This window comes from Lissotriton vulgaris, chromosome 3_1 (assembly GCF_964263255.1).
Source record: "Lissotriton vulgaris chromosome 3_1, aLisVul1.2, whole genome shotgun sequence".
In the NCBI taxonomy this organism is placed as follows: domain Eukaryota; kingdom Metazoa; phylum Chordata; class Amphibia; order Caudata; family Salamandridae; genus Lissotriton; species Lissotriton vulgaris.
Window position 1 is genome coordinate 319566953 of NC_141689.1, and position 19053 is coordinate 319586005.

The 19053-nt window shown below is 44.6% G+C and overlaps 1 protein-coding gene across 1 annotated transcript in view; it reads right to left on the reverse strand.

Annotated features, from left to right (window-relative positions):
• Positions 1–19053, reverse strand: part of AGXT2 (alanine--glyoxylate aminotransferase 2) — a 389079-nt gene that overhangs the window by 328238 nt on the left and 41788 nt on the right. Inside the window, exon 2 of the mRNA XM_086960517.1 lies at positions 12323–12408. Within this exon, the coding sequence (XP_086816643.1) occupies positions 12323–12408 (86 nt within the window). The remainder of the gene's footprint in view (positions 1–12322; positions 12409–19053) is intronic.

Sequence of the window (19053 nt, forward strand, 5' to 3'; positions counted from 1 at the left end):
TTAGCCCGTCCATGTGATGATGATATTGCTGGGGTGATTATTGCTGCAAAACAACCAATGGTACATTTTTGTGTTTGCCAGGTTTCCTGCAGACACATATATTGTGCAGTATTTATATAATTGTTATTGTTAGTTTTTTTAAATCCCTGCAGCATTCTAGGTTCTGATTTTCAACATATAATCTGACAGGGCTTCTCTTATCCTCTGCCTGCATTCCACAGTCATATGAGTAGTATTTCTCAAGCCTCTAGACTCATCCTTTTCCCCTCGGCCACCCCCATGTCAGTCCTGTTCGCTGAGATTTGAGAGGTGGGCAAATATATTTATACATGGAACCGATTTGCCCATCTTATAATGTTCATGTTGTGACTTCCACGGGAGACCCAGCAGTCAGGGTGTCATTGCCTGGGTTTTATCAAAATTACCAAGGGCAAAAGCCATCTTGCTCTCCTCTGAGTCAATACGAAATTGTTGCTCTGCCTGAAAGTTGGATAAGATTGTTTTCACCACAAGAGAGTGTCAAAACTTAACAATAATGCAATCACCAAGGTCTATTTTCCCTGTCGGCTTAGCCCAAATTACCGTTCTGACCATGATTATTTCTTGGCAAACTACACTGGTTTTGGGAAAAATAGTTGAAAGCCAATGAACAACCTTGTTTCTTAAATCTGTACAGGTCTCCTTAACATGCACATCTAATTTTGGTACACCTTTCGGGACAACAACACACAGAGTAGCTTCAGGGAGTAGATGCAGTGTATCAGTAATAAACACCCCTGCTTCATCTCCTTCTTTCCTTTGTCGACTATAACAGTTATATTCCTTTCCTGGAGTAGATACCAGAGGGGACCCTCTATGTTAGCTATTTCACTGTTGGATGGTCTCTGAGATGCCAATGGATGTGGTAATTGATCCCCAAATTGTTAGGTCACCCAGTGCAGCAGGATAGAGCCACGATCTCAAGTGTGAGGGCATCACAAACAGGACAGGGCTCATCGGAGCAATTCCCATTAGTACAACCAATAAATCAGCCTGTAACCCCCAAGGAACAAATAATAAATCAGTCAGAGCGTGTGACTACCTAGATTAACTAACAATGTACTGCCCAATATTAACTTACCACCGGAAGCGTGGCCCTACGTAGTAGTTCTGGCAGGGGCACCTGAATTGAAGGGCGAGCAGAATGAGACACACCAGGAACTACGAAATAAGACCACGCACTGGCTGAATCAAAATATACCTTTGACAGGCAATGAAAATGGGGAAATACTACACGTCAGAAGGGTAAATTGGTTAGATACTAGATGTAAAGATATCGCAGGTAACTGCATCATTGTCAATTTCAGGGACAGCAGTGGAACATATCACCACCAGTGGGATAGCCAATTACGCTAGTTGCATAATACCCCTGCCACTAGGATACTTTTATCCCGGACATCCAGCACCTTTGGACGCCCCTCATCAAACTAGGAGATTCATGGAGGGACCTAACCCACATAGGACCCAAGGCTGTGGTGGGCCTGGGCTGGGGAATCCTGGACTAGCAAGCTGGAGAAATAGGTTTAGCCCTTTGGCGTTGCTAGAGGAGAACAATTGATTAAATAGTTCCCTGTTCCCTGCAGAATTGCCGCAAACAAGAGAAGTTGGGAACATTAACCTTTATGATCCACAAGTGGAAGGGATGGAAGTACTGCAAAATAATTTCCCCTTTGCCCCTGGGTCTATAGAGGAGGCTTATATACTATCAAAATCAGGGGGGAGAGCCCAGCTAAGACCCCAGCATAATTAACTACACTCAATGGGGGAGGCAGCCTAGCTATAAGGGAGTTAAGGGACAGTGGTAATGACCAAACATCACTGGGTAGAGGGACTGAATTAGGGCATACAGGAACCATAGAAGGGTGTCCTAATGCAAATTATATTATCTGTGGAACAGACAAAGCACACAAATCAGAGGAAGGATTACGAATTATCTCCTGGAATATTGCCACATGGGCGCGTAAATTTAATAACTGCGAGTGGCGGCAGTACATAAACCGGTATCAGATAATTCGTCTTCAGGGGACTTGGGTGGTCGATAATAGCCTTTTTCATATACCAGGGTACAAATGTTTTTTTTGTCCCCGCCCAGAAATCAAGATCAGGTAGAGCCATGGGAGGATTGTCCATATATGTAGATCTAAACCTTCAAGGTACATGGACCAACACAACATGGTGTTCGCAGAACCTACAGGCTCTGTGGTTTGGGGGCAAAGGGCTAAGGTTGATCCTGTTTAATGTTTACAACAAGGGGGCTAGTGAAGAAAACAACTCACTCCTTCGGGAATTGGATTATAGATTGAGCCAAGAGATTGCAGCTATGAAGGGGGCACCGGCCCCAACTATTCTAGTCATGGGTGACTTTTACTGCCACCTATGCCCTTCCTTCTTTCCCATTGATGCTGAATGGTCAAATTGCCCCATGGAGAATGGCCCTCATTTTGACCATACACAAAAAGGAATGGCTTTTAGTAAACTTTTACATACCCATGACCTGGAGCACACGGTTAATATGATGGATTTGGAGAGGGACGGTACCCTCCCCCCGACTTTTAAGGGGAGAGGGTGCTTGTCATTCATCGATTATATTATAGTATCCAGATTTTTAAAAAATCGGATTATTACTGTGGGGATTGAGTGGAGCCCATTTAGCGACCACAATCCCCTGGTAATGGAGCTTGTTTACCTGGCTCGGTCCAGGATAGGACAGCCTGGCGGCATTCTCGAAAGGGTAACGGACCAGGGTAGATGGCTTAGGTGGTCAAAAATAGTTGGGGAAATTTTCTATAAAGCCCTAATGGATATCGGGAAAATTCCCATTGAGGAGTGTCTAGATACCACGGTAGAAGGGCTACCGCTACTCAAAGCATTTAGGCAGATAACCAGTCTGGTAGAGCTGTTGTTAAAATCAAGTGTGCCGATAAGAAAAAATAATCACCCGAGATGGTTTGATAGGGATTGTTCATGTACCCTAAGGGAGCTTAAATGTAGCCTCAAAAATAGGCCAAGGGACATACAAAAAGTAGCTCAGTGCAGACACATATAACAGGGAGACCAAGAGGAGGAAAATAGCTCTTCAGGGGGAAGCATGGGCAGACTTAAGGGAGGCCGCAGAAAGAAGGGACATTACTGAATTCTGTAGAATTGTTAATAGACCATGTTTTCAGGACGGTAATGCCCCAGAGATCGGGACAAATATTCTGCCGGATCAGTGGCTCACACATTTTAAGGGCCTGTACAACTACGGAACAGAAATTGTCCCAGAGGAGGGGGGGGGGGTTGCCCAGCAGGGACAGGTAGTAGACTTTTTCCTAAATGAAATTAATGTGGGAATTGAGGGATTGACAAAAAATAAAGCCCCAAGCCCAGATGGGACCCCATCTGACCTGTTTTTGAGTAATGTTGAGCTGTGGGCCCCAATACTGACAAGAGTAATAAATGCTGCTACTAGGTCTGGCTTGCCCCACTCTTGGTCTACGGCTATAATCGTCCCTATTTTTAAAAAGGGTAATAGGGACAATCCTCAGTGTTATTGATCGATCTCACTGATAGATGTGTCAGCTAAGATATTGGGTCGGGTAATCCTTAATCGCCTTACTGAGTGGACCAAGGATAATAACATAATCTCGGACATTCAGTATGGCGTTAGGATAGTGAGGTCTACAAGTGACCAATGCCTGACCTCTATATGCTGATTGCAAAATATACTAAAGCTAGCAATGAAGCCATTTACCTGGGATTATGTATTTGGCAGCTGCCTTTGACCATGTGAATAGGGATAAGCTTTGGGCTATGATGATCAACTTGGGGATTGACCTGGGCTTGGTCAACATCTTAAGGGAGTTACATAGGGATACCACTGCTAGGGTACGCTACAACATGGATGGAGGGTTGACAGAATCCTTCCGATGCACGAGTGGGGTGAGGCAAGGATATATCCTTGCCCCTTTTTTATTCTCGCTATATATTAATAATTTAGAGCAGTTTCTGATTAACCTAAAAACAGATTGCCCAAGAGTAGGGTCCCGCTTCATCCTGGTACTTTTGTACGCGGATGACGCGGTCCTAATCGCGGGCACCCCAAAGAGCCTACAGATTTTAATAGACGGATTTGTTAAGTTTATGGAAACTTTAGATCTGTCTGTTATTCTGGGCAAATCATATGTAATGCTGGCGGATAATAAACCTTGTACCAGTTCCTCTTATAGGATAGGAAGCCATATACTAGAAAGGGTTCAGTCCTTCTCGTATCTAGGCTTATTATTTGATGGTTTCTTAAAATGTAATCCTTTGGTGGAGGAACGTTGCTGTAAATTGGTTTCCGCTTATGGCGCTATTGCAAGTTATGGGCGGAGGGTTGGCCGATGGTCTCCCGAACAAGTAATGAATCTTTACAGCTCCATTTGTTGCTCCAAAGCTATGTATGGGGCAGAAGTATGGGGCTTTGTGAATATCAACCAAATACAGCGGGAGGAAAATAAATTCTTACAATCACTCCTGAAAATCCCTCAGAGCACCCCAGCTGTAATAGCCCATAGCGAACTAGGGAGGCCATATCTTAACGACTTGGTTAAGCTCAGACCCACATTGGCTTGGTTAAAAATGTGGACAAATCTCGAGGTGACCTTGAGTAGGCAAATCCTAGGTGATTGCCTGGGAAGTGATAAAAGTATGAGTATACCATGGCTTAATTATGTAAAGACTAGTTTGGAAAGCCTCAGTCAAGGACCTTTTTACAAATCCCGCAGCAATTGTATCTCAAGATAAGTTGACTATAAAGAAATCTTTTTTGGCCCAGAGAATCGCACACAGAACAGAGGTTGAAGGGATCAAATGTACTGTGAGTGCCCATAGCCTTGTCAAAAGTACTGAGGGAATGGAGCCGTACCTATACCTTATGTATAACGCCCAGGATAGGTTTTTAATGTCTCTTTTTAGGCTCAATCTTTTACCATATTTACTGGCAGTTCCACCAGGTTTTACACTTTTAATTGAGCAGAAGGGTGCCTGCGGCTGCGACAATAGGTCTCCGCAGGACATCCTTAATTTTGTACTTTTGTGTTCTTTTTATTCAATGCCTAGGCGAAGATTTCTGGAAGGAATTTTAAAACAAGCCAAATCAACACATGCCAAAGCCACTTTACTTTTTTTGCAAAAGGCGATTGACCCCTGACATTATGTTGCATTATGAATTTTAACAAAGTTGCGGTGAGATTGAGGGTAACTAGAGGGTATGCCTGATTGTTACTATTATAATTAATTTTTCTTGCAACCTCTTTTAAATTTTATGTAATTGCAGTCGGGGTTCTGATAATGATTTAATTGTATTTTAATTGTTTGTATACATGTGATTTTATGGTGTTCACCGAATAAAGAACTCTTGAATTGAATTGAGTAGGATTTATTCGTGCAGTTTGTTCAATCCCAATGGGCTTAGTTCCATCAATCTTACTTTGTTCTGTATAATGGACAACATTAGGGGTTATCCTCATGTTATTTTTAACTAAGTTTTCAAGTGCAGCTACCCTCTTTTTGACTCTATTAAGTTCCTTAAGAACCTTCTGTTCCATATTATCCATTTTTGAATTGATCAATTACCGAATGTCTCCAAATTTCTTGTTGCTGCCAGGTCTTGTATCTTCGATCCCCCCATTTAGATCATCATCTTCTTGGCTGAACTAGCATAGCGGGCCTTGGGGTTTATCTTTGGGGTTTGGCCCTGAAGTTTCCCCATCTGTTTATTTCTTTTAGTTAGGGTGAATTCAATTTCTGGGTAGAGGAAAGTTCGATTAATTCCAAAGCCTGATTTGAGATACAAGTGGCATTTTTGACATAAATGAAGGTTTGGTGAAAGAGTCCCTATCAGTGTACTCCTCAGGTATTAAGGTGTTTCTCCTAGAGTTTTCACATTGGCACAACTTAGGGCCTCGAAGGCAGCATGCTAAGTAGCAGCAAGACTTTCCTCCACATTCATTATTTCGTTTTCTGTTAACCCTATAGCGTCTGGTAAATATTTAGTAATCGTGTTGGTAGTTTTCTTCGGGCTCTTCCCTACGGGACCTTCAGCTAGTTTCCATTTCTCCATGATTCTATATTTACCAGAACTTTTTGCAACAGGGGGACTGCCTCAGCTGTTCACAATGGTCCACTGTTATTAATACATATTTCTATAGTCGCTAACAGATCGACCCCCGAGTCTTCCAGGGCCAGCTATCATCTAGGCTAGCAATGCCGTTAGCTGTATGGAATACTCTGAGCAGGGGACTAATAGGTACAACGTATCCACACACTCTTTATAATAATGACTATGCAATACAGCATGTGGTGAAGTTAATATCTACTCACACTTTTTTGGGTGTCAAAATCAAGGAGGGGTGGCCTTGCCCTGGTTCTTTCTGGCAATGATGGACAAAGATGGGCCTGTCCTGTGCCCGGGCAGCGACCATGCGCGTCCCACGATAAGGGAGCTCAGCACTCCTTAAATATAGGTAATGACGCTCAGGTGCTGAAAAGAAGGGGATTATGGGACATGTAGTCGGTTCCCAGTGGCAGCAGGTAAAACCAGCAGCAACTTCCCCCAACAAGATGCAAGCACGCAATGTCCTTTGAAGAAGCTGTGCAGAACAGGATTTGTCCAGTCCCCCAGGGTGCAGACAGACAGTATTATCAATCAGGCAGGATACCAACAAAACCCCAATGTAGGTTTACAGCCAAAAATACCTTTGTGAATAGGGATGAAGTGCACTACACTTCACTGAACAAGCTGGGGTGCTTATGTTTGTACACCTTTCTCAAGTTTTGATATCACTTAACTCTGTTCAGGAAAAGAGCACAGGTTATGCACAGCTAATGTAAGCAGATTTCCCTTGCTCGACACTTACACCTGTGTACACTCTTTGGTCAACTGAGTAGAAAGTCGAGCCCAATCATCTGAAGAGGGGGAGCTTTAAAAGCCAACCCAATGCTCACTGTGGGCAGCAGAACAAGTCCAGCAGTCAGAGGCACAGAAGGGGCTGCGGCATTCATGAATGTACAGAATAACATCCACCTTCTGCCAGTCTGAATGATGCAACAAGCATTTACAATGCAATGGTCTCGCCTTTGCAAAAGTTAGAGCTATTAGCATTGTAAATGACAAAATTTGTATTTATGTGTTGGTTTCGAAAACAGATAAATAAATGGCATTGGTATTTACAATGCCAATAGCTTAATCTTGCAAATGCAAGAATGTATTTGTGCACTGAGAGCGACAGTAAGGAGGCATTTGCGCTGAGAGGGACAGTGAGGAAGTATTGTGCGTTGAGAGGGGCAGTGAGGAGGTATTGTGCTTTGAGGGTTCAGTGAGGAGGTATTGTGCACTGAGGGGGTCAGTGAGGCGGTATTGTGCGTTGATGGGGCAGTAAGGAGGTATTGTGCACTGAGAGGGGCAGTGAGGAGGTGTGGTGCACTTTAGAAATAATCTGAAACAAAGACCACAGCCCTCTCAAGATGGATGCCGGACACTGTACTCACAGACCCACCCCCCTCCATTGAAGCTTGCTGCAGGAGATGAACTCTGATAGAGCCCGACATCTCTCTGGATATATGCTACAGTTGAGTGGTGTCTCTCCTGCCCCTGTACCCACAGACCTCTTGAGATGCATACCGGACAGTGGGATTTCGCCTGGACACTGTACTCACAGACCCCCCCCCCCATCCCCCTCACCCCCCATGCCCTCCCTGGAAGCTTGATGCAGGAGAAGAACTTCGCTAGAGCCCGACATCCAGGGTTGGATTGGGATTCAAAATCGGCCCGGGCACACTAAAAAAAAGTGGCCCACATTTGCATATTGTCTTTCCCCACAACACTGCTTCGGCGAAATTTGATATAATGGGGGAAAGGGAGGGGTTACAAAAAATGCACAGATTAGTTTACACTGTTTACACTGTTGAACGACACCTGAAACAAGTGAGGCCACTTTTGCTCAGGCCCCCTGCCCCCGCTCAATCAGCATATAGTAATCGGCCGGCCCAGGGAGAGAAAGGGAGTGATACCTCTGCCAATTGATGCAAGGGAGGTAATGGACGCCCATCTGCCTCCAGCAAGGCCACTCGAGCACCTGCTGGGCCGCTGGCGGTATCCTAACAGCGAAGAAAATGCCCCCAGGCTGCTCAAAAAGCAGCCCACAGCTGCAGCTCAGACACCGGCCCCTCGGGCATTGCCCGACTGCCCGCGTTACCAATCCGACGCTGCCGACATCTCTCTGGATTTATGCTGCAGTTGAGTGGTGTCTCTCCTGCCCCCACGGCTCCAGAGCTACCTCTCCTCAGCTGGCGCACAGCACGAATCTCGCTGTTATCTCAATCCCTGCCAGGTCAGAGCACTTGTTCTGCCGCGGGCAAAGAATGTGCAATGTGTGTGTGTGTGTGTGGAGGGTGAGTGGGGTGTCTGTGTGTCTCTGTTTTCATGCCACTTTCTCCTGAGACAGTCAGCCGACATGTCTGTTTATTCATTACTGTCACTCTGCCCCCTTTCTCTGTGGATTTATGGGCGTTTCTTGTGCAGTTTAATTATTATCCGAGTTCTACGTTGGAACGTTCAATACACATTCACGTCATCACTTGTATTAAAATTGACACACCTTAATATAAGATTGCATGTGCACCTATGTTTGTCACTTAATTTCACAAATAAATAACGATTTCATGGAGTTAGGGCTAAAAGTAAGAGAGAAGAGTGCATTACAGGGAATCTCCCCATGTGTTCCCTGCGCTGACCACAGAGGGGAGAAATGTTGCTAAAAGTTCATTTCCTGGTGAGTTTGGCTGCAGACTGTAAAGTCAGTGAGCCGGCGACAGCGTGGCTAGGCCGCCTGGCCTGAGAGAGCCGGCATCAAAAGCTCAATTACTGTGTGTATATGTGTGTGTTAGTGAGTGAGTGACTGTCTCACTAGTGTCTTTATCAGTAACGACATATGTTTTAATCTAGTATATGTGAGTATTGATGTTTATAAGTGAGTATATGTGAGATTGTAAGAGTTCCTGTTTAAATAAGTATGTGTTTCTATAAGTGATTGTTAAAGAGAGTAAGTATGTGTAAGTTTCCTTAGAAGTAAGGTGGTAGTGTGTGTATAGTTGTAAATGCAAATAAATGGATGTTCAATAGTTTATTTGCATGTGTGAGTATGTGTGTGACTAACTTTTGGATGACTGTCGGTGTGTAACAGGATGTATTGGTGTATCACTACATATGATGAGTGAGTATATGTATGAGTGACTATATAGAACTGTTGGTGAATGAGTGGATGTGTATATAGATGGTGGTATTACTGCATTGGTTGTTGTAACTGGTATGGATATCTCCATTTTTTTGAAAATGTTAATTTCTATTTTTGAATATGTGTTTCAAGGGTTACATTACACTGAAAGGAGGTCTGTCACTCTGTCACAAAGATGGTGTCATCAGTGATGTCATGGGTGATGTCACTGACCATGTCATGAGTGATGTAATATGTGACGTCATCAGCAGTGCATTACACGCGCAAGTTATAGTGAGTCCAACTAACTATAACGTGGAATTTCAATGGTTTTATGTCAGTAAAATTTGCAGCTAACTATAACTGGTGTTAAACCTATGGTTTTTCCTGTGAATTTAATAGTTTTTTTATATGCTAATTCCTAACTATAACTGGCGTGAAACCTATGTTTTTTTCAGGGAATTTCATAGGTTTTTTAAATGCTAATTCCTAACTATATATAAGGCCCCAAACCTATGTTTTTTTCTATGAAGTTCAAAATTTGGTTAATAGCAAATGTCTATAGCTATGAAATGTAATATTTTTGAAAATGAATGAATCCTATATTTTATTTGTATTTTAAACAATTTTTTATTTTTTTTATTTTTGACCCTGGAGCGCTCCCGGGGCGCGCCCCGGTGAGCGCCCCGGAGAGCGCAGTCATTTGAAACGCCCCGGTGCGTGAACCGGGAAGCGTCCCGTTAGCGCCAATGTCGCGAACGAAAACTTGATCGTGACGTATTGCGTAGCCGCGTCCGCGTGATACGCACCGCGTAAGCGCACCTGGAAGCACTCGAGCAAATACGATCGCGCAACGTAAACTTCCGACGCGCTTACGCGACGCGACCCAGGGCGCGCCGCCCGTCGGTCATGTGACCTGAAAATAACACTTTTAATTGGTGCAGAACAGTTTTACTTTCAGAATGATGAAATCCCTGGTCTTGTGACCTGAAAATAACACTTCTCATTGGTTCAGGCCTTTTTTTTCCAAATGATGAAAGACCCCACCTTTTTTCCTTATTCTGACTTTGCCCTTTGACTGAGGAAGACCTGATTGTACCTCTCTTTACCTTTTTCATCTATATAATGGCTTCAGTAGGAGCAGCAGCTGGTGCACCTGCACCACCACCACCACCAAGAGGACCACCACAACAGCACATTGGTGGTCAAGAAGAGAAGGAGGAGGAAGAGGAAGAGGAGGATGGGAGAAGATGGCTGCCTGAACAAAATACCCCATACAAGCCCAAGTCACAAATTGTATGGGAGTTTTTTTCACTCCCAGAGGGAAAGAAAAAAGTGAATGCGGACAAGGTAACTTGCCTAATCTGTAAGGAACAACTCTCAAGGGGCAACCCAAACAAAAAGTATTCCTTTGGTAACAATACCATGATTTGACATATGATCCGCAAGCACCCTAACAACTATTCTCGTGCAGAACTCAGGGAACTGGCCAGTAACCCCCCCCCCGTCATCAAGGACCACCTCCCAAAGAAACGAACCCACTTCATCGGGACCAGAAACATCAGAGATGATGCCTTGTATTCAGCAACGATTTGCTGATTTTAAAATCACTTGTACTGCATGTGGCAAGCTTATTGCCTATGGTGAAAAGAGCGTAAAGCTTATCGTCCTTGCAGGTGACAATCACAAGTGCCCCAAAAAGAAGTAATTTTTTTCTTTTTTTGTTTTTGTGCTCCAGTTGAGCCAGTTTCAATTCCCTTTTTTTTGTTTCTCCCCCTAAAAAAATACAAAAAATTATAAAACTGCCAAAAAAAGTACAAAATGTTCAAAAAACATTAAAAAAATATAAAACAACAAAAAGAAGAAAAAAACAGTTCTTTTCAGAACTGCCTCCAATTTATTTAAAAAAGGCTTCATTTTTAAAAAACTCTGTCATTCTTTTTTCCTCATGGTACGCTCCCCGGTCCGCTCCCCGGTGCGCGTACCGGGCGCTCCCCCCGCCCTTTTATAGCCCCCACATCAAACCTAGGGGGTCAGGGGGTCTACCCTGCCCTCTTATGGTCATTTTCCCCTTTGTTTTGGCCACCTCTTGTGTCTCGATCCTACCGAGACACAAGATGGCGCCGCTCCGGACTGTTTCGAATGTTTACAGACACCCGAAAGCCAATCAGCTTTCCGTGCGCAAATCGCGGGTCGGGCCCCGGGCGCGTACCGGGGCGCTGCCATAGATATATATATATTTTTTAACCTAAATTACTACAAAATCCACTGGAGCACATATCTTGAGACATAGCAAAGGCACATCGGGCTACTAGTCCCTACAATTTTGCCAAGTTTGGTGCAAATCCATTCAGCCGTTCGGGCTAAAAGTGAGTTTGACCGCCCTATGGAAATTAACATGGGAAAACACGTTTTGGGACCCCCCTTTTATCTCGGACCCCGCTTGACGAATCCCCCCGAAACTTTCAAGGAAGGACCGGAGCTCCGCGAGGCAAATTTGAGGACGTTTTCAGGCAGATTCGTCAACCGGCGCCAAAGTTATTCCAAATAGAATTTTGAGATTTTGCATTGAAAAAAATCCTAACTATAACTACCTACTGGCGACCGCCAGTAGGAGATATATATATATATATATATATTTATATATATATATATATATATATATATATATATATATATATATATAATTTTTAATAGCATACTAAAGTTGGGGAGGGAGGAAGACCGAGAGAGAGAGAGAGAGAGAGAGACGCCCTTTTATGAAATAGGACTCCTTCCTCTATTAATAGCATATTGTTCAGCTTCCCACTAATTGGATGCCCATAAGGAAACTGTTAAATCGTGTTGATTGTCCTGTTTTTATTTCTACGTTGTGGAAGGGGTCTTTTTCTCTCCACAAACTCATCCCCAACAATGTCTTAAAAACTACTGATTTCAGGATATGGAAAGTCATCAATTACATTTTGTCTATCATATCAGCATCTAAATCTTTATACATTGAATTTAAATTCATATACACTGCAAGCAGATAAGAGTAATCATTTTACCTCATAGGTGAGTGGAGTAAAATCGCAAGGTGGCATTTTAACCCGATCAGGAAATGGCTTATCTTCTTTAAAATGCATCAGGGATCCTAAAGAAACAATAATTGTGGTTGTTACCAAATTATACGGCGCTATATGTATGAAATGAAGAATTAAACATAAAACAGTAACTGGAATAGGATAGGTGCATCTAGACATTAATAAAACTCCCCATCAATCAAAGGGGGAATGGGGTTGCACGTATGCATACATGCACATTTTCCAAGCAGTTCTTCAAAGTTTATATCCTTGGTGTTTTTCTCTTGGGTCTGATTGGAAGTCATTCAGGACTATAGCGCTTCTGTGTCAAGGCATTTACCCACAGAGACTGAGTAAAGCCCTTTCACACATCAGCCTTAAATCACACCAGCTCACAAATAGTTCTATTGGAATTGGGACCCAAGGCAAACACAACAGCAAGCGAGAACAAAGTGCACATGGCAGAGTTTTTTATATTCACCGCATGAAGAACGTATCGTGCCCTAGTGTAAAGGTCCTGCTGTGGTTTGCGGGTTTGGGCTGCTAGTGAGTAGAAAAAGAGCAGATTGAAGGTAATACAAAATAAATGGCACAAAGATTTATTGCATCCATATATTTTTATTACATGGGTTGTGCTCAAATATCTGGTAATTCCCCATGCTCAATAAATCACAGAGACAACTTTATGCACAAGCATGCATTTCTGAAAATGTAATAGTGGTCGGCCTTTTGTAACACCACTAGGAAACATCAAAAGAAATCACGCCACTGAAAACCAGACAAAGCACAAATGTAAGCATCAAAATGGTGGCAACTTACTCCTCATGAATCGGAATCCACAATGGAATGCAGATTTGTGCAGCACTAACTGATGGTTTTTTTAAAAAAAAGTTTTTGAAAACCTTTATTTGAAGAAATGGATGCATACAAATACGGGCCTACAACCCGGGGGCCGGCCACGGAACAAAACTGGAAAGCACCATTATCAATTAAAGGCACGGAGTGGTTAGACAATATTACCTAACGCTGCAAGTCAATGATACTAACTAACTGGAACCACTCGACTTAGGATCAAAGGAGGTTAATTTTTATATTAAAAGAATAAAGGATCAGTTGTATAGGTAGCAACCAGGTGTACGTGGCGGGGAACAAACCAACTGTATCATAGCAGTACAACCAAAAAGCAATAATCAGAAAGGTCCAGAGCATGCAAAACATAGGTTCGCTTACAGTTCCTCATTGGTAGTGTCCACGCACGACCACTTGTACCCAGAGACAATCTGAACAGCGTTTCCGTAATAATAAAAAACCCTCAGGGAAACAGATAAGTTGCAATCATTATACAACCCAACCCGAGAAATAAGAAAACAAAAGTACTAAAGAAAAAGGGAAGTAGGAGGACTCCACCTTACTGTACCCGCCCCACGGTGGTAATGGCGATCAATAATACAAATAGCGAACGTGCTTGGGGGCGAAGCAACTAAGTCAGGATAAACAGAGCCATGGGTACCATATTACATATAATACCTATTCCTCCCCCCCAGTAACTCACCCTGCGGGATTACGCACAGTCGTGGAGATCCAAGAAAAGGACACAAAAGAGCCATAGAAACGAAGAACTATCTAATAGACCCTAATGCACCCGCCCCACCCTGCACCCCTGCAGAAGGCTACGGCCTACCCCCCCCCCAGCAGCGTGCCTGTCGCCCTAATTATGAACACGAAATATAGAATGAGATGATATTTATAGAGAAAAGGAAAAAGAAAGAGAAAAAAGGAAAGCCTGGGGAGAGGAACCATGTAGCAGATGACGCGGCCCCCGCCCCCCGCCCACACAAACCATGAGTGTGGCCCAAAACGAAACTGGCAAGTGTTCATTTATACGCAAGTATGAAGGAATCAACAAAGTAACACAATTTAGGGCAGTCCATAACTCAGTTCACCGATTAGTAGTCCTCCGAAGTAAGAACCGGACTCATCCTAGTCCTGTCTTAGCTAACGTCACGATGTGTGTCGATCCAGTGGGCATAAAACATGGCGATGAGAAAAGGCCTTGGAAAAGTCGCTGGACGATCAATGGAAGCAACCCATGGGACCTCCTCTGCCGATGGGAACGCCGGAGCTGTTCACGGCAGTCATGTATACCAGTGTCAATGCTCACCAGCGGTTCTACCCGCTCACATATCGGATCATCGCTACCCCAACCAGAAAGCGGGGAACAATCACTGACCACCTCAGGCCCATCCGTGTCCTCAAGAGACGACCTGGGAGCAATGGCGGCCATCACATCGTCCTGTACACAGGAGTCCTGGGCCATGGTCAATTTCCAATTCTTCAACGCTTGCAGGACGTCGCCAATCGTGGGCTCAAGCTCAACAGTGCAGGTCCAAGCGGAGCACAAGGGCAAGGAATCGGCATCCCGGTACGTTACACAGGACATGGCACCAGCCGCCATTTTGCAACGATTGCGCCGTCTCTTCGGAAACATCTCCAGGGGTGGGCTCACCAGTAGGGCCCCGGCGGGATCCCCCTTAAGCGCACAAACCGCACCCACGGCGCTACAATGATGAACACCAAAAGAGGGGGACCCGCCGGCGACACCACTACGCTAGGATCACTCTCCGCCACCGAGCGATGGAGTCCGGTACGGCCGGGCGGCAACAAAGGGGGGAGCCACCAACACGGCGTCCCCAACCCACAACTTGCCGCACACCACCTCTGGAGTACCGGACGGTAGTCCCAGGCGCGTTCATTTGCCTCCGGGCTCTTCGCACATCGGCATCTTCCGGCCGGCCCCAATCCTCCACCCGAGGCCGCCGCCGACACCGTCTCGCCGGTAACTCGCTAAGGGCGAGGCCCTGGTCTCAACCCCGGAGAGGCCGCACTTTCCGGGAGGACGCCGCTGCGGATCTACTGAGCGCCGGATCCACCACGATGGATGGTAAGTGACTGCGGAGCTTTGCATATAAGTTGTTGTCCTTTTTGGGTAGGATGAGTGACAGGATATTTAAGTTTAGGCAGGTAGGGCAGCGGAGCCGAGCTAACGTGCGGCCATCTCGATGTCGAGCTTGGCTCCTCCCCTCAGCACTAACTGATGTTGGCAGCATGTGGAAAGAGATGCTGGTCTCGTGCAGAGACATCCTTACTCACAGTCCACGTAGATTCTCTGACAAGCACTACTATCCATTCTTCGCTGAGTCTATTAGATGTTCGTGTTAGTGTTATGTTAGCGCCTCTATGCTACATAAGAACCATCGGCTCTGCGCATGCGCTACACTGATACCACAACATCTCAGCAGGTGTTTGCACAAATATTTTTCTATGTAGTTTTGTTTATCTCAGCGCATTTTTAGGAAAATATTGTTATCAAGAAATATCATGTCCTATATATATTTTAGAAAAACATCACCCAATTGAGAGTAGATTTTTTATTACCAACTCACATAGGGTGATAGTTTTGTAAACAATATTTAGGACACACTAATTCTGTTCAGACAGTATTTTGGTTATGATTTTCTGTTACAGCACCACTTCAGAAAATAAACCCTAAATGAGATGCTAAACGTGCTCCTCATAGTCACCGCAATGTGTGAATTATTATAAACGAGACCCGGATTGAAGTGATAATACCTGCAGGCAGAAGGTGCAATTGGTCCTAAGAAAAGAGTTTCAACAATGTTTCCCAGATGAACAGATCCTAAACCCACAAAGCAACAAAGTGTAGGACAACTCCCTTGGCTCATTAGTGCACTTGGCCTCGCTAAAGGACATTGGCATCTTCCTTTGAGACCAGAGGACGAGCACAAGACACGATGTTCCACACCTCCAGGACTTTTAAAATGTTGAGTACTTTCCTGTTGTCCACACCACAAGCACTCTTCGGAATACCTAGATGACATCCTTCTGTTGAATACCACATGCAAAACACATCAGGAGCAGGATCCCACTACCCTTCGCACAGCAGGGCTCACAGTTAAACCCGTCACGTGTACATGTACTACGAAGCAGGCGGAGTACTTGGGTCACACTCCAGAGAATGACACCATCATCCATCTAATAAACAGAGGCCTTAAAAAGATCCCTAAACTAATCAGTAAGAAGGATGCCCGGTTATCTCTTGGATTTATATTACAGAGTATCAAAGATTTCGCAGTTATGGACTATCAACTCACATGTATGTTAGAGAAAACTGTCCCAAAGAGGGTACCCTGGGGGCCCAATGAAGATGTGTCCTTTATATGTCTCTTTTCTTGTCTGCCTGCCAAATTACTTCCACAAAATCATGATCTCACCAAGACCATCATTCTACAAATAGACTGCTCCGGCGGAGAGGGGAGCTTGGGGGCGGCCCTCTCACAGGAATTCGAGGATGGGGATCATTCCCTGATGTCTATCAGCATCCAACTACTGGCTCATAAAACTGTGCATGCTACAGCAGACAAAGAAGGCCTCACTGTTTGTTAGGTGTGGGGTCTCTCAGATACTACTAACTGGGGTGACACCGCGTCACTAAACACATCGTGCTGCACTCCCATGGTTAGCTCTCCACAAGGAGTCGAACCATAAGGTTTGTCATTGGTTCTTAGGGTTACAATTCTTTTCTTTTTTACTGTTCAGTTCCCAATCATGGAATGCTGATTTTGTTTATCGAGATACCCAGTGGGTCCATGAACAATCATCAAAGTCTTAACCCAGGAGTATGTGACAAGATAACACATCTGAACTAGCCAAGTGAGGAATGACAGTGCAGATGTCACGGCTGCAGCAGAACAGCTCTCAGATGCTTCGCTGTTGTTCCACAAAGGGCACCGGTAAATAGATGTCAGACAGTCCCAAGCAGGACTAAGCTAGTTACATACATTAGAGAACCGCAGCCAGAAAACTGGCAAGACCCCAACATGAAGGGATGGGGGCCCAATTTCTGAAGGGAACTTTGCTCTCTGGAGCAAGACCTGAGGGCAATTGGTACCTTCTGGAGAAAGGGTGGGACTAAGAAGGAGAAAAGTCATTCCTGTGGAAGAGAATCCAGAAAGGAGTGACCATACATGCTACCAACCCTATTTAAAGGATTATTGCGAAAGCAGAAAAGAGAGTCACTACAGCAGTAAGAACAGTTCTCTGAAGATCATTGGTTCTTTTCACAAGGCAAGTAGGATCAGGGGAAGGGGCTTCCAGGCCACAGAGAGGGGAGAGAAACATAGACAGAGGATGGCTCGATGTTGCTCAGTTTCTTTTCAACAAAAGTCAGACTTCTATCTGCCTGATCGCTCAACCCAGAGTTTTCTGGAACTACAGTTGGATCAATGTATGTCTGATTGGAAAAGAGCAAGAAAGCCAGATCAGGACTATATACAAAGACTGTGTTGTTTACATGAAGCTGGAAGGAACTCATGATGGGATTATAGGATATGCAGCAATATCCTAGAGCTTTTAACTTTCTTTTTGCAACGTTACTGTGCATGAGGAAATGTCTAGATCCTGTGTCTGTGCAACACATGGAATTATTAAATATTTATAGGCTGGGTATCATGCTGAATCTGATTCCACGGCATTGCTTTCTTTGAGTGTAAGGGAGTGTGTTTGTAATAGTGAGCATGCCCTAACCATAGCAAGCAAAGAGCCCACAGCTTAGGAAAAATAGTGGGACCCCAGGTTGCCAAATTGCCTCTTTCTTTTCAGGATGGAATGCGTACAAAAACAGTGCACCAAAGTATTTCTCACTCTAAAAGAGGTGGACAGCCTTCAGGAACATGAGCGATCGGTCATCTAATGCCACTGTCAGAAAAATCATGTATTACTAATATATTTCCCCCATGCAGAGGCATATAGACACATTTCTTTTACCGCTGCAATTTGCTATCACCACCACAACAGCTAGACTCCTCCAGAAACCACCAGTGAGGCACTGAGGATGCTGCATTGACCAGAAATCAAGGCCGGACTGGCCTTTTTAGATTTCACCTGCACAGCACTTGCGCTGTGCTTGTGAAATATCTTGTAAATAAAAAATATTAAGAGGTTTAGAGGCCATCCGTTACTTATCTTTACTTACCATTGGTTGGCTCTCATGTTACTGTCCTTTTGTTGCTTCCTATTGGCCAGCTGCTCCTCCTGGCCTCCAGCTTCCTCCTGGACTTCCAGTCTTCATCCATGCTGAGGACCTTGCACCAAGCACTCCTTCTTGTGGCCAGTGTCCTTCATGTCATATTAATATCAAACAGCATGTGTAAGCGCACACTATCACCCTTATGGGTATCAGGGCGCTGTATCTTTGTTGAAGAGCAAGCTCTTGAGTCTCCGTCTGAAGTCTGCCAGTGAGGGGCTCTTCCGAGCTGGAGTAGAAGGTCGTTCCAGGTCTTGGCAGTCATGTAGGAGAAGAAGCGGCCACTGCTATGGCTGCGGAGGATGCAGGGGATGTGTGCGAGGGCGAGTGAGGAGGAGTACAGGTGTCTAGAGGGTTGGCGGAAGTTCAGCCAATGGTTTATGTAGGCAGGTCCTAGGTCATGGAGGGCTTTGTAGGTGTTTGTGAGGATCTTGAACTGGCCTCTCTTCTGTATTGGGAGCTGTCAGGTGGGGGAGATGTGGGTCTGTTTGGGGAAACCTTTTGCCTTTGCCAATGCTTGTTATCAATTTGGCATTTCCTGATGTGCTGGAGCCAAGGGAGGCTTGTTTAAAAGACCAGGAGTGCTGCTGGTACTTCAGTCACTTTTCCCAGC